The sequence below is a fragment of the Sus scrofa genome, chromosome 3, assembly GCF_000003025.6.
Source record: "Sus scrofa isolate TJ Tabasco breed Duroc chromosome 3, Sscrofa11.1, whole genome shotgun sequence".
Classification (NCBI taxonomy): Eukaryota; Metazoa; Chordata; class Mammalia; order Artiodactyla; family Suidae; genus Sus; species Sus scrofa.
Genome location: NC_010445.4, coordinates 45,502,155 through 45,516,594, shown reverse-complemented (window position 1 = coordinate 45,516,594; position 14,440 = coordinate 45,502,155). Strand labels below are relative to the sequence as shown.

Sequence of the window (14,440 nt, the reverse complement as noted above, 5' to 3'; positions counted from 1 at the left end):
ATCCATTCATCACAGGTATGATTTAAGTCTGGATGAAATGAGAACTCTGACACTTCAGAGAGTGAAGTTTACCATGGGCCTACCTTTGTTAAAGCGTGCAATTCAGGAACAGGTAAGGTTCATTGTTATTTTGGTGTGTGTGAGTGAATGAGAGAGAGACAGAGACAGAGGGAGCAAGAAGATTTCGTTTTGCTTGTTTTTGTGACTTGTGGAAGGAAGCTCATGAATTTTGTCCTGTGGTGTGGGGGAGGGCCTCCTTCACCCTCCCTTTCTGCCCCCCCCAATATAATTGACATTCACTTTTCCCAAGCCCACAGGCTTAGGAATAAGGGAGTCAACAGAGGTAATGAAATATTTGTTCACAAAACAAATGTAATTTGGGGTATAAAATGCAAATATCTGAGAAATGTAATGACATCACTTTATAGGCTCTTCAAGAATTTTAAACTTGCCCCAAATAGATGATTTTTGTTTGTCTAAAAATTGCCCTTCTAAATGCAGTTAAATTCTTTTAGCCAATTTAGCTTCATCAAAAAGAAGCAAAAAAAGAAGATGCAATTAGAGGATTCCTTTGTGATGCAACCATTAGGAACTCTAGGTTTTAGCCAAATTTAAGTCCATTTCATTCAGCTTTATAGACCTTCCTTAAACCTAATGCTCTAGAGAGGAAAAAAAATACTCCCTTTTGAGACCCCCAGGGGAAGGCCCTGAGCTGGGGATAAGCTTCAGCAGAGGCCCAGGAGCTGAAGGAATCTTTCAGTGAGCTCTGCCCCCCTCCTGCCCATTGTGGTCTGTGGAGGGAGAGGCTGAGGACCCAGGGAGTGTGGGGATCATCCCCATTCCAAAGACCACGGGGGGCTTGTTTCTTTGTGAAGTGTGGATCAGAGAGGGTGGGGGCTTGAGGTCCCTGTGTGAGACCAGGTCACCACCCTCCTGCCTTCCTTGGTTGGCTGTCTGTCTGTCCTGAGGAGGCAGAGACAGAGCTCAGCATCTTCTTGTCAGGAAGAAACTACAAGCAGAGCTTTGGCACCTCCTGTTGAGGTCCTGCAGCTCCTTCAAGGTGACAAGGGCACAGTACTGCCACACTTTGATGGAGAGCGTGTGGAAGGAAACATCCACAGAATAGGAGGAGCATGCCTGCAAAGCCTGGAAAACTCATTTCCTACCAAGCAGAACATGCTGGCAAAGTAGATGTTCAAGCTGGCATTTTGCCTCCCAATGGAATGTATGTTTAGACATGACTGCAACCTGCTAGCCAACCAACCAACTAACCAGCCAACTAGCCAACCAGCTAACCAACCAGCCAACCAACCAACCAACCATGCATGCATCCAAATGGATCCATCCATCCATCCATCCATCCTACCAGCCAACCATCCGATTAGCCAACAAGCCAACCAGCCAACCAACCAACCAAGAAGACGTAAAAACCCTAATCTCTCTTTGCTTCCTGATACTTTCTCTATCAGAGTCTGGCCTCCACATGCATCTGGCATGGGGCTGGTGGGAAGGTAAGATTCTGACATGAGGGGCCAGTGTCCTGCCCTCTTAATTAGCCCAATATGTCTGAGGCTTAACTTAGTGTCAATAATCGAGACCTGGACATGAGGGTTGATCCTTTAATGAGGTTTACCCATGGCTGCCTGGCCCCCTGCGTCTGAAGGATTAGCCTGTGTCCTCTTGTTCCTCATGAAGCGTGTAAGCCCTGGATCCAATTATATTCCTGTTTTCCTGGCTCCCTCTGTGGTCTTTGGCATCCTGGGCCACTTCTTCCTGAAAGGTTAGGTGTAATTCTGACACGAGGCACAGGCATTTCCCTTAGTCATTCCCTTAGTCATCTGGTGCTTCTCTCTGTGTGAATTTACCAAAGCCCTTGAACCTAAAGGAAATTTAGCCAATTGGTCACCAGTCACCAAGGCTGCAGGCTCCTCTGGGTGGCAGGGGGAGTCGTAAGACTCCGAGGCACGCTGGCATGTGAAGGCTCTCTGATTCCACCTTGTAAACAGCTGGAGGAGCTGTCCATGGCCAGTAATCCCAGAAGTGTGACCTGATTCTTCCTGCCTCTCCATGAAAATACTGAGTCAGGGCTGAACATCCTGTTCAGAGAGCATCCCAGGTCCTTCCGTCTTTCCCTGGCCCTCGTGTTGCTCCAAACTTTCGGGCATGCTGGGATGACCTTCCAGGCAGAGAGCGGCGTGGGATGTGTGATGATGGTTTTCTCCTTTGTCCTATGTCTCGGCAGACAGCCCCCAGGCCCAGGATAAGCCTGTTTCCATTCTGTGTATCCCCCTCTGTCCTCTGAGTTCGATTTGTTTCAATAATTTAAAAAGGAAAGCAGTATCTGAGCCTGGCTCTAGAGTGTACACACACACACACAGAGTGTGAACAATCTCCTTGCACCCTTTCTTTTTTTCAGTTACATATAATTTTTAAATTGCAGTATAGTTGATTTACAATATTGTGCCAATTTCTGCTGTACAGCATAGAGATCCAGTCACACACACACACACACATTCTTTTTCTTATACTATTTTTCATCATGTTCTATCTCAAAAGGTTGGATATAGTTCCCGTGCTGTACAGTAGGACCATCATTGCACCTTTTCAACTTCTGCACCTGTTTGCAGTGACATCACATTGGTGCCTCTCAGCTGACTCTCTTTTCTCTCTGAGGAGTTAGGACTGGGCCCTGGGTGGGGAAAGTCTCTGACTCCTGGAATTTCCAGACAAGGAGACAGAGGACCCAGTTGGGACATCTTCTTTGTGGCAGTGCTGGGACTAGCAGTGTGGCACTCTGTCAGGTGCCTTGTCCAGTCTGTGTGGCCCCTTCTAGAGAGACATCCATCCCTGGAAGCCGCCAGAGGCTGATGGCCTGTCCCAATAATGGCTCACACTAAGTACAGACTCCGGGCTAGTCCCAGTTCTAAGAGCTTTAAGTGGATGATCTCATTTAACATTCACAGCATCCCTAAGGGTATTCTCATTTTACAGATGAGGAGACTGGAGCTGAGTAATTGGCCAGAGGGCACACAGTTAGTGAGTTATATTGTAACTGATGGAGGAGGATTCAAACCCAGGTGGCTTGCTTCCTGGGCTCAATCAGATCTGGTGGTTCTCACCCCAGGATGCACATGACAGTTGCCCAGGGAGCTTTCTAAACCCTTGCGGACCAGGCTTTTTGGCAGGCCAGTGGGATCAGCATGTATACCTCTCAGGTCATCTGGTGCATGTCCTGGCTTGAGTTCTGCGCCACTGTCCTTCTTTCCTGGAACCCAGTACTGTGTCCCCAGATGGCTCTCATACAGCATTTGCCCGTCATGGTTCAGGGTGGACTCCGAGGGATGGTTCATCCCAACATGACCCTTTCCCAGGAGGGAGCCAGTAGGGGTCAGACTGTTCCTGGCTGAATGAGGAAGCAGAACAGGTATCCGGATAATGAAGCACCCACTCCATCCATGTCTGCTTCCCCCACCCTGCCCCCAACTCTTCTCTCCCATCCTGAGTGAGTCCTTATCCCATCATCCACCTGAGCAGTGAGCATGGCATCCTCATCATCACCAAAACCAGTGGTTCTCAAAGTGGTACCCAAGGCTCTTCCAGGCACTACCTGAAAAGTAGATGTCCAACTACCTGTGTGCTTGACACCAGATTTTCATCATAAACTTCAACCAACCCACATATGGCAACAGACTGGGTGCGGAAATAGACATGAGAGACCGGCTGTCCTTTATTAAGCCAGATGCTAAAACAATTTGTAAAAATGCGAAACAATGCCATTCTCAGTGAGTTTTTTTTTTTTTTTGATATTATGGTTGTTTCTCATAAGAATTACACGAACCTGTAATAGGTTCTTTACTGTTATTTTTAAATGAATAAATACTAAAAATATTCTCAGCTTTAATCCCCAGTATGGTAACATGATAGATATGATCTGTGTAAACAAAGGCTTTTTGGAATCTGTGATCATTTCTAAGAGTATAAAAGGGGTCTAGAGATGGTCAAGCTTGAGCACTGCTGGTCTAAATCAACCACTGTTTTCTCAAACCCCTGTCTCAAACTTGAAAGGAGGTTGGCAGGATATTGGCCGCTCTATATTTGTATTTATTATACCATAATTATTATTTCCAGCAGAATTTTAGATAGTTTTTGTTTTTGTATTTAGAGAAACACCAGATGGAGTGGAATAAGATTCTAAAGTCACCTTGCCTTAGAAGGCATCAGGGAAGGGTGAAAATTGTTGCTTTCCTCCTGAGCCCCCAGAAAAAGAGCAGCCTTTCCCTGGAAGCAGTTACACTGAAGCCACTGGCATGTTGCAGAAAAGGAGCAGAGCCCGGGACATGGCAAGAAGCTGAGGTAGTCTGCCCTGCCACTTGTCCCACCAGGGCCCGCCCTGTTGCCCACCAGTACCGATGCCGTGATCAGGCACACCTCCTCTGCCTCATCTCAGGACTGATTCCTGACCTACTTTGAGCTCTTGGCTCCAACACCCTGGCGTTGGCTCTGCCCTTGGCCCTCTGGCTTCTGTTTGTGCTGGAACCCAGGCTTTTCCTCGTGGGCTGTGACAGGCTGACCCGGCTCTGTCTTGTGTGCTGCCTTTGGCAGGAGGCCCTGTCCCAGCTCCAGCTCCACGAGTTGGACACTGGCCACTTGGCCAGCACTCTGGTTGGGTCAGCCCTGGCCCCTTGGGATGCCGTGAAGTATTTGAGCAGAGATGACGGGACAGAGTGAGTGCCTGTTTATAGAAGTTCCTCTGTGTAGATTGGCACCTGAATGGAGTTGTCATCTGTGATGGCCACAGGGATTACTTGAAAGGGTGTGCGAGGGACTGAGTTGGGACCTACCCAAGGACTCCAGGGCAGCTGGAATCCTGGTGCTATTCATTGATTGCATTGTAAACCATTCTGCATAGTAGAAACTTCTCATTTGAAGGCATAATTATTATTCTTGCATTGAAATATTATGTTAAAATGACAATAATTATTACATGTCATTTACTAAACCTCTTCTATGTGCCAGGTGAGGTGATTCATTCATTATGTAATTATTTATTGAATACCTACTATGAGGTAGTTCAAGAGGCAGTGGACAAAAGAGGCCAAAAATACTTGCTTTTTGGAGCTTACATTTCAAGGACAAGGCAGGCAACCAATTTAAAAAAGTACACTTTTGGAGTTCCTGTTGTGGTTCAGTGGAAACGCATCTGACTAGTATCCATGAGGATGCCGGTTCGATTCCTAGCCTTGCTCAGTGGGTGAAGGATCTGGTGTTGCTGTGGCTGTGGAGTAGGCCAGTGGCTACAGCTCTGATTTGACTGACTCCTAGCCTGGGAACCTCCATATGCGGTGGGTGTGGCCCTAAAACGACAAAAAAAAAAAAAAAAAAAAAAAAGTACATTTATGTCAAAAGGTTGTCGATGCTGTAGATAAAAATCAAGCATGGCAAATTGAAAGAGAAGTTAACCTATCTCTGATTACAGACAGCATCATCTTAAATAAAGCCCTAAAGATTTTACCAAAAAAACCTGTTAGAACTGATAAACAAATTCATGAAAGTTGCAAGACATAAAACCAACCCCTCTTTTCCATTAAAATTACTGTAAAATAATGCACTTTCCATTAACAGCAAAGCAAACTCATCTGTCCAGCTGGTGATGTCTACATGATACATTCATCATTATATGCTGTCAATATTGATAAATTATGTGATTATACTAATAACCAGAAAAATTTCCAAGGCGGCTAGGAATTTGCTAGGAAGCATGTGCTGCCAAGACAAGAGGTATTAAATTTAAGGCAAGAATTTGGCAAATCTGAAACTGTCAAAATACTGCAATAATGTTGTGACAGATGAAAAATGTCTGGACAGAGCTGTGGGAATGTCACCTTTCATCACTGCTATATTTGGCTTTCCTGGAGTAGACCAGGCCCCTGGGGAGGGCAGAGGTACGGTGGTGACAGTCTGTGTTACAGGACCCCCACCCCCAGCACTCTGCTCAGGGACCCCACTATGTGGCCCCAACAGAGAATCAGCAGAGCATAAGGAACACAGAGAGCAGGAAGGGTATCTGTGTGGGGGCCACAATGATAAGTTTGGATTTTTTTTGTAAAGGTAACTGTGTGGGGGCCACAGTGATAAGTTTGGATTTTTTTGCAAAGGTAACTGTGTGGGGGCCACAGTGATAAGTTTGAATTTTTTTGCAAAGTTAACTGGACTCACTGGAGGGTTTTCTCATTGGTGGTGGAGGAAGAAGAAGGAAGCACAGCATTACGCTTATTTTGTTTTTTTATGGCTGCATCTGTGGCATGGGGAAGCTCCTGGGTCTGGGATTGAATCTGAGCCCCAGTTGCGACCTATGCTGCAGCTGTGGCAACATGGGATTTTTTTTTTTTTTTTTTTTTTTTTTTTTTTTTTTTTTTTTTACTGCAGAAGGAAAGAAGTAGACTTATTGAGAGAGACAAAATATGGGCCATCTCAGATGTTGCAAGGCCAGCACTGGATTCTTTAATCCACTGTGTCAGGGTGGGGATTGAACCCCTGCCTCCTCAGTGACCTGAGCCCCTGCAGTTGGATTCTTAACCTGCTGTGCCACAGCGGGAACCCATGTAATGCTTATTCTAAAAGTATTATAGTACTTCAATCAAAATTTACAAGTTGATTCAAAAAACATATATGGAAATGCAAAAGACCTAGAATCATTAAAGCAATTCTAAAAAAGGATAAGTTTGAAGGACTCTCACTATTTGATTTCAAGACTTTTTATACAGCTGCTCATGATTATGTGGTATTGGCATAAGGATAGACATATAGATTAAGAGGACAAATGGAGAGTCCTGAACTAAATCCACACATATATGAGCAGTTGACTTTTGGACAGTGTTCCCAAGGCAATTCAATGGAAAAATAAAAGTCTTTTCAGAAGTTCTGGTTGTGGCTCTTTGGGTTAAGGACCCAACATAGTGTCTGTGAGGATGTAGCTTCGATCCCTGGCCTTACTCAGTGGTTTAAGGATCTGGCATTGCCTCAAGCTGTAGCATAGGTTGAAGATGTGGCTCAGATGTGGTGTTGCAGTGGCTGTGGGATAGGCTGGCAGCTGCAGCTCTAGTTAAACCCCTAGCCCGGGAACTTCCATATGCCACAAAAGGAGAAGAATAAGGAGAAGAAGAAGAGGAAAAGTCTTTTCAATAAATGGTGTTGGAACAACTGATAAATCCATAGGAAAAAAAGTTAAACTTGATTCCTACCTCACACTACACACAATAATAATTTGAGATGTATTACAGACCTAAACATAAATTCTACAATTACAGGTTTGTATAAGAACAAAAGAGAAGCAGAGGTTTCTTAGAGAGCACCTCAAAAGGTCAAACACGTAAAAAAGAAAACAAAACACCAACCCGATAGATGAATCTTTACAAAATGAAAACCTGTTGTTCATCAAAAGACGTCATGAAGAGAATAAGAAGGCAGTCCACAAACTAGGAAAGAATATCTTCAGTGCATATAGCTGAAAAAATTCTATCCAGATACAAAGGATTTGTATTCAGAATATATAAAGTGTTCCTAGAGCTCAATGATAAAAAGACAAAGGAATCAATTTTAAAAATGGGCACAAGCCTTGAACTGACACTTTATAAAAGGGCACAAATTGCTGATAGGCATATAAAAAAGTGCTCGGCATCTTTAGTCATCTGAGAAATGCACATTTACACCATAGTGAGATGACATTATGGCCCCTTTAGAACAGCTAAAGATGGGAAAGACTGACAATATTTTGATGAGGATGTGGAGAAACTAGGACTCTCACATACAGTTGGTGGGAGTGCAAAATGGTCCAGTCATTTTGCAGAAGTTTTGGGCAGTTCCTAACCATTAAACATAAACCTAACCTTCAGCCAGCAGGTGCATTCCTGGGGGTTTATAGAAATGGAAACATATATCCACAAACAAAACTTGTGTGTGAATGCTTACATCAACTTTATTCATAATAACCCCAAACTGGAAACAACCCAGTATCCATCAGCAAGAGATTGGACACATTGTGGAAGGGTCACAGATGGAACCACTCAGCTGCAAAAAAGAATAAACTGCTGATATACAAAACAACATGAACGCCTTATTTGCACAGAAGAATACAGACACAGAAGAGTGTATACCATATGATTCTACTTATGTAAAGTTCAAGAACAGGCAAACCTAGTGAATGTCGATAAAAAGAGAGCAGTGGTTGTCTGTGGGGGTGGGGACTCTGAAAAGGAGCCTGAGGGTACTTTTGGGGCGGGGGCATGGGAATGTTCCATGATTTTAATAGGCATGATGGTTATACAGGTAGAATATATTAAATCCAAATGAAGGCAGCTATTGATACAGTAGAAATACTGCAAAAAGGTATGACAAAAATGCGTTAGTTATTGAGTGATTGTTATCAATATGGGCAGTTCAATAGGCTGCCAACTGAATGGGAAGGGAGCCTGGTCAATATTAGACATTCTTTAATTAAGAACAATTAGAAGATCAGAAATGAAAGAAGAAGGAAAGAGAATTTGTGTGTGGAAAAGATGTTAAAAGTAAGGAAATCAATCAAATTAAGCCTCATCTCAGTTCTGGAACTTTTGCTTGATGTCTTGAAATGAACCAGCCTCAACAAATGCTTAAATCAACATCAGAGCATTACTCCCGTGGCCTTGCCCATCAGATGGAATAGTAAAGATTCAGAGTCTGGGAAAGGAAAATAATCGTCATAAACCATTATCATGTTCCAAGATGGCTACATTTGGGGTGGGTTCTTTAGCAAATGTGATTGCAATTTTTTTCCAAACTGGTGAGTAGAAATAATCACAGCTGGATACCAGTCATGACACATGTGTCCACAGTGTAAAGGGAGAGAATGAAATATGAAGAAAACCATGAATAGCTGGAGATTCTGAAGGATTCACTTACTCCTGATGGTGTAGGTTTGGCTACAGCAGAGCAGGTGGTTTAAGGGGAGGAGGGGGTTGTTGTAATGATGTGGGGTGGGGTGACTCTTAGCAAGATCACTTGAGCATCGGGGCATGTCGGTGTCAAGGGCTCTGGGGACAAGGCTGGTGGTACAGAATGGGGGTGGGTTTGGGGTGGACTGGCCGTAAAGGCTGAACCACCCAGAGTCCCTGGCCTCCCTCTAGCTTAACAATAAAGGACATTGAGGGCTGGGAGAACAGATGTCCATGTGAGGAGTGTGAAGATGTGGTTTCTGGCTCCTGCTCTCCCACTAAATAGGTAACTCAGGTTGGACAAGTCTTTTGATCTCCCTGAGCCTAGACTTTTCCATCTGTTACACGGGGGTCAGCATTCCTGTCCCTTCCAGTCCCTTGAGGAGTGTTGATGTGGGGATCTATGGGACAGAGACCCAGGGGCTACAAATGTCTGCTGCAGTTTTTTTTTTTAATTGTCTATTGCTAAGGAACCCTCCTATGTGAGCTGGAGCTAGAGCTGGAGCTAAGCAATGGTTTGTGCTCCAGCCTTGGAGGTATTTTAGGAAATAATCAATACAAGATGCATTGGGTTGGAGCCACCATAAGAGTCATAAATCTTGACAGGCTGCTGTTTGATAACATTAATAACATTTGAGAGAAACAGTGTAAAAACCCACAAGAGGGAAAACAGAGTGTGTTTGGGGAGAGAGCCTAAGCCAATGTGGAAACTGAGAGCCATTCAAGGAAGGTCCCTCCTGCTGCTGGTGGGGCAGCTTTATACACATGTATGCACACATGCACACAGGTGCTCACACATGTATACACTCATGCACGTGGGCAATGAGCACCAGTCTTGCTGGCTGCATCTCCAAAGAGACTGGCAAACCAGGAAAGCCGGCATTAATTCCCACAGAGGGTAATTGGGATTTGCTCACTCAGAGACCCTTTACCCTTGGAGGAAATGTCTCCTGCCTCTGAAATCCTAAAATAAAACATTGACATTGTTTTTGCCCTGCTCTCATTTCTCACTGGTGGAGAGGAGCATGCTCCTGCAGCTTTGGGATTCCTGGCTGTTGTGCACAGCATGGGGGGAGAGGGGAATGAAGCATCGCATGCCTTGAGATGGTCTGTATGTTTCGAAAGGAAAGCAAAGAATATTGCTTTTCTTGTGTCCAAAATATTCCGGAGCCTTGAGATGGTCTCTATGGTTAGAAAGGAAAGCAAAGAATACAGCTTTTCTTGTGTCCAAAATGTTCCCCAGTCTTCGAATCCTCTGTCTTGACTTCAAGACCATTGCCTGGACTTGTGCCAGGTGTTCACTGTTGGTAGGAGCGTCAGTGCAGAGATGCTGTGGGTCCAAGTTGCTGTGTCCCCTGGGGATGGCCTGGGGACAAACCTGGTTAAGGCAGCGCAAGGCCAGAGGGGAGTCTATCAGGGGCTGACCACGCAGGTACTGTCAACTTCCTATTGTGTAAGAAAAGAGAGTCTTCAAGTAATTTATCTGTGGTCAGAGACCAGATGGCTACACTGATAAAGGATAAAGATGAACAGCAAGGATTCACTGTACAGCACAGGGAACTCTAATGCCTTGTACTAAACTATAATGGAAAATAACATGTGTGTGTGTGTGTGTGTGTGTGTGTGTGTGTGTGTGTGTGTGTGTGTATAACCAAATCACTTTGCCATACACCAGAAGTTACGCAATATGGTAAATCAACTACATTTCAATAAAAATACTTTTAAAAAGGAAGAGCAACATTGTAAATCAACTGTACTTCAATACTGCCCCCAAACAAAACCGAAACAAACCCATGAAAACACATTTTATTTTTTTCTTTCTTTTTAGGGCCACACCCCCCGCATATGGTGTCCCAGGCTAGGGGTTGAATCAGAGCTACAGCTGCATGCCTACACCACAGCCACAGCAACTGGGGATCCGAGCTGCATCTGCAACCTACACCATAGCTGGTGGCAATGCTGGAACCTTAACCCACTGAACGAGGCCAGGGATTGAACCCGCATTCTCATGGATCCTCGTCTGATTCATTAATTGCTGAACCTCAGAGGGAACTCTGGAAATACAGTTTACAAAGCAACCCTCTGCAATTAGGAAACCAGTCACTACAGTGTTTGTATTGAAGCTTTATCTATATAAAAATAAAAATTAAAAAGAGGATGGAAAGGTTGACTTCAGAAAGGTAATGGGATTTTTTCTTAATTTAAAACTTGCTTTTAGTGGGTTGAATTTTGTTTATTGTAGAAGTAACATCTGTTTGTCTTTAAAAATGTTGATTTAAATGGTCAGAAAAATTGTAAGGAGATCTTGACATTGGGTCTGTCATGTTTCCAGGCAGAGAAAACAAAGAATTTTGTCAGTCGCAGCCTGGTCATAGGAGAAGTCCTCTCCATGGCGGACATGGCCACGGGAGTCAAGGTGAGAGGCACTGAGCTTCCTGCCCTCAGGAACGAATAGTTTTGAGTGAGACAAGGAATAAAACACAAAATCCTGTAGGTGTCAGCCTATTCCTGGACTAGATGTTTATAAGATGGTACGCCTGCCAACCCATCCCCCTGACTTCCTCTTCACTCATTATCTTCAACTCCGTATTCATTTTTCTTTGCTTTTCTTTTTGTGTAGTGTTACTGCACTTACGTCGATCAGTTATTTTTCTGTCTTAATTTTACACAAACAGTATCACTTCCATTTGTTGTGTATTTTCCTCAGTGAAATAGTATCACTAAAGCTGATCTATATTGTGGCATGCCGCTGTATTCATTCATGTTTATTTTTCAAAAAATCCTATTTTGAAATAATCATACTCACAGGAATTTCCAAAAATAGTACATGGAATCATGTGAACATTCACTCAGTTTCTGTCTGTGACAGTGTACAATCGATCAGCATTAGTACAGTACTGTTAACTAGACTATAGAACTTACCCATATTTCACTAGTTTTCACACACACCCTCAGTTGTGTGCGTGTGTAATTCTATGCAGTTTGGTCCCATGTAAAGTGTTATGCAACCACCTACACAATCAAGATATAGAACTGCTTCGTCATCACAAAGAAACTTACAGTGATACCCATTTTCATTTGCATCCAGCCCCCCCGCCCCACCCAGCATCCCAGCCCTTCAGTAGCCGTTAATCTCTATCTCAGACTTAAGGAACCCACTGTACCCCATAGATCCTGGTTCAAATGACAAACTGTAAAGACAAATTATATGTCAGTTGGGGAAATTTGGACATTGGATATTTGGCAATATTAAAGAATCATTATCATATTTTAGGTGGAATAATGGTTTTAGGGTCATGCTTTTTAAAAGGGTCTTTTATCTTTTCCACATGTGTAGGAACTACATAGGGGTGTAGCATGGAGAGTGAATGGGGGGAAAGAGGAGTAAAATGGACCGTGAGCTGGGCATCTTTGAGTCCATTGTAGTCTTCTCTTTTGTTTAAATTTTTTCTGCAATAAAAAACTTTAGAAAAAGTTTTACTCCTGAGTATCCTAGAAGGAAACATGAATAGATGTAAAGAAATAGATGTTTGGAGTTCCTACTATGGCTCAGTGGGTTAAGAACCTGACATATTGTCCAAGAGGTTGCGGGTTTGTTCCCTAGCCTCTCAGTGGGTTAAGGTTCCAGCATTGCCCCAAGCTGTGGCATAGATTGCAGATGCAGCTTGGATCTGGTGTTGCTGTGGCTGTGGCGTAGGCCGGCAGCTCTGATTCAACCCCTGGGAACTTCCATACACCACAGGTATGGCTGTAAAAAGAAAATAACAACGAAAGAGATCTTTAAAAATACTTCTTGATCATGTCGATCCTCTGTGTAAAGCCCCTTCCTATTTTGCTTTAGAAAACCCCTCCATCCTTGAGGTGGCCCGTGGGTCCTCAGGTGGTCTGGCCCTGCTCACCTCTCCAGACACCTTGTGTACCACTTAGGCCGGTCTGGGACATCTCTCACCCTGGCCTTCTTCCAATCGCTCGAATCCACCTTTGGACCACCCATGCTATTATCCTTGAACTATCTTTCCCCCTCCTTCACCTGCCTGACACCTGCTCACTCTTTAAGTTCCAAGTCAAGTGTCGTTCCTTCAGGAAAACGTCCTGAAGTTTAAATCCCATCTGCACATTGCCACCTGTCTTGGTACCTTGCAGTGTTCTGCATAGCAGGGACTCATTCTGAGTGGATGTATTTCTTCCTCTGTCTACTGTGCATCTCTTAGCACCACTAGAGGGCAAACTTCTGAAGACTCTCCGTCTACATTCTCAGTGTATGGGAAGTGTCAATACATGAATATTAAATGGATACATAGAATCAAAACCATGTGACAGTTACTCAAAAGATAGTTGGTAAAATTACCATATGATCCAGCAGTTCCACTCCTGGGGTGGGGTGGGGCGGGGGTGGGGAGTGGGTAGAATTAAAACAGGGACTCAAATGGATACTTGTATGCCAGTGTCCTTTATGGCATTGTTCACAATAGCTAACAGGTGGAAAGAAACAAGTGTCCATCAACAAATTAATGGATAAACAAAACGTGGTCTTTACACACACACACACACACACACACACACACACACACACACACACACACACACCGTTGAATATCATTCCACCATAGAAAGGAATGAAATTCTGGTACAGCATCAATGAGTTTTGAAAACACAATGCTCAGTGAAGCAAGCCAGACACAAAAGGACAAATAGTGTGTAATTCCACCTATATGAAATATTGAGTGTAGGCAAATTCATAGAGCTAGGAAAGTAAGTTATAGGTTGCCAGAGGCTGGGGGGAGAGGAGAATGAGGGGAGTCGTTAGGAAACGGGCACAGCATTTCTGTTTGGGTTGATGGAAGAGTTTTAGAAATAGATAGTGGTGATGGTTGCATAGCACTGTGAATGAAGTTAATACCCCGAACCATACATATTAGCAAGGGCTAAAATGGCAAACTTTGTGTTATATGTACCACAATACATATAGCTCATTTTATATTGTAAAATGTACATTTTTATCTTCAATCAAAAATCTTTGTGTGTGTGTGTGTGTGTATATATATATATGTTTGCTTTTTAGGGCTGTACCTGCGGCACATGGAAGTTCCCAGGCTAGGGATCTAATTGGAGCTGTAGCCACTGGCCTACACCACAGCCACAGCAACACCAGATCTGAGCCGCATCTGCGAGCTACACCACAGTTCATGGCAATGCCGGATCCTTAACCCACTGAGTGAGGCCAGGGGTTGACCCCACATCCTCATGGATACTAGTCGGGTTCATAACCCGCTGAGCCATAATGGAGACTCCCAAGAAACTGAAAATTTAGCAAAAGTGATTGTTAACCCTGTCTGCTTCCCCCGTATCAGTCGTTGCAAGGGTGTATTCTTTTTCTTGCGCTTGAACATCCTAGACAGTTAGTGGAAGTGTAGGTTGTACCTCTGCGTCCAGCCCTGAGGCCACGGCTGCCTTTCCTTTTGGTGGGGGAG

At 44.0% G+C, this 14,440-nt stretch overlaps 1 protein-coding gene across 4 annotated transcripts in view; it reads left to right on the top strand.

The window, feature by feature from the left end:
* The window catches only part of ACOXL (acyl-CoA oxidase like), a 360,188-nt gene that overhangs the window by 46,468 nt on the left and 299,280 nt on the right, over positions 1-14,440 (top strand). For all 4 annotated transcript variants that reach the window (XM_021087042.1, XM_021087044.1, XM_021087045.1 and 1 more), the window contains exons 2-3: positions 16-112; positions 11,302-11,385. In XM_021087042.1, coding sequence (XP_020942701.1) covers positions 16-112; positions 11,302-11,385 — 181 coding nt within the window. The remainder of the gene's footprint in view (positions 1-15; positions 113-11,301; positions 11,386-14,440) is intronic.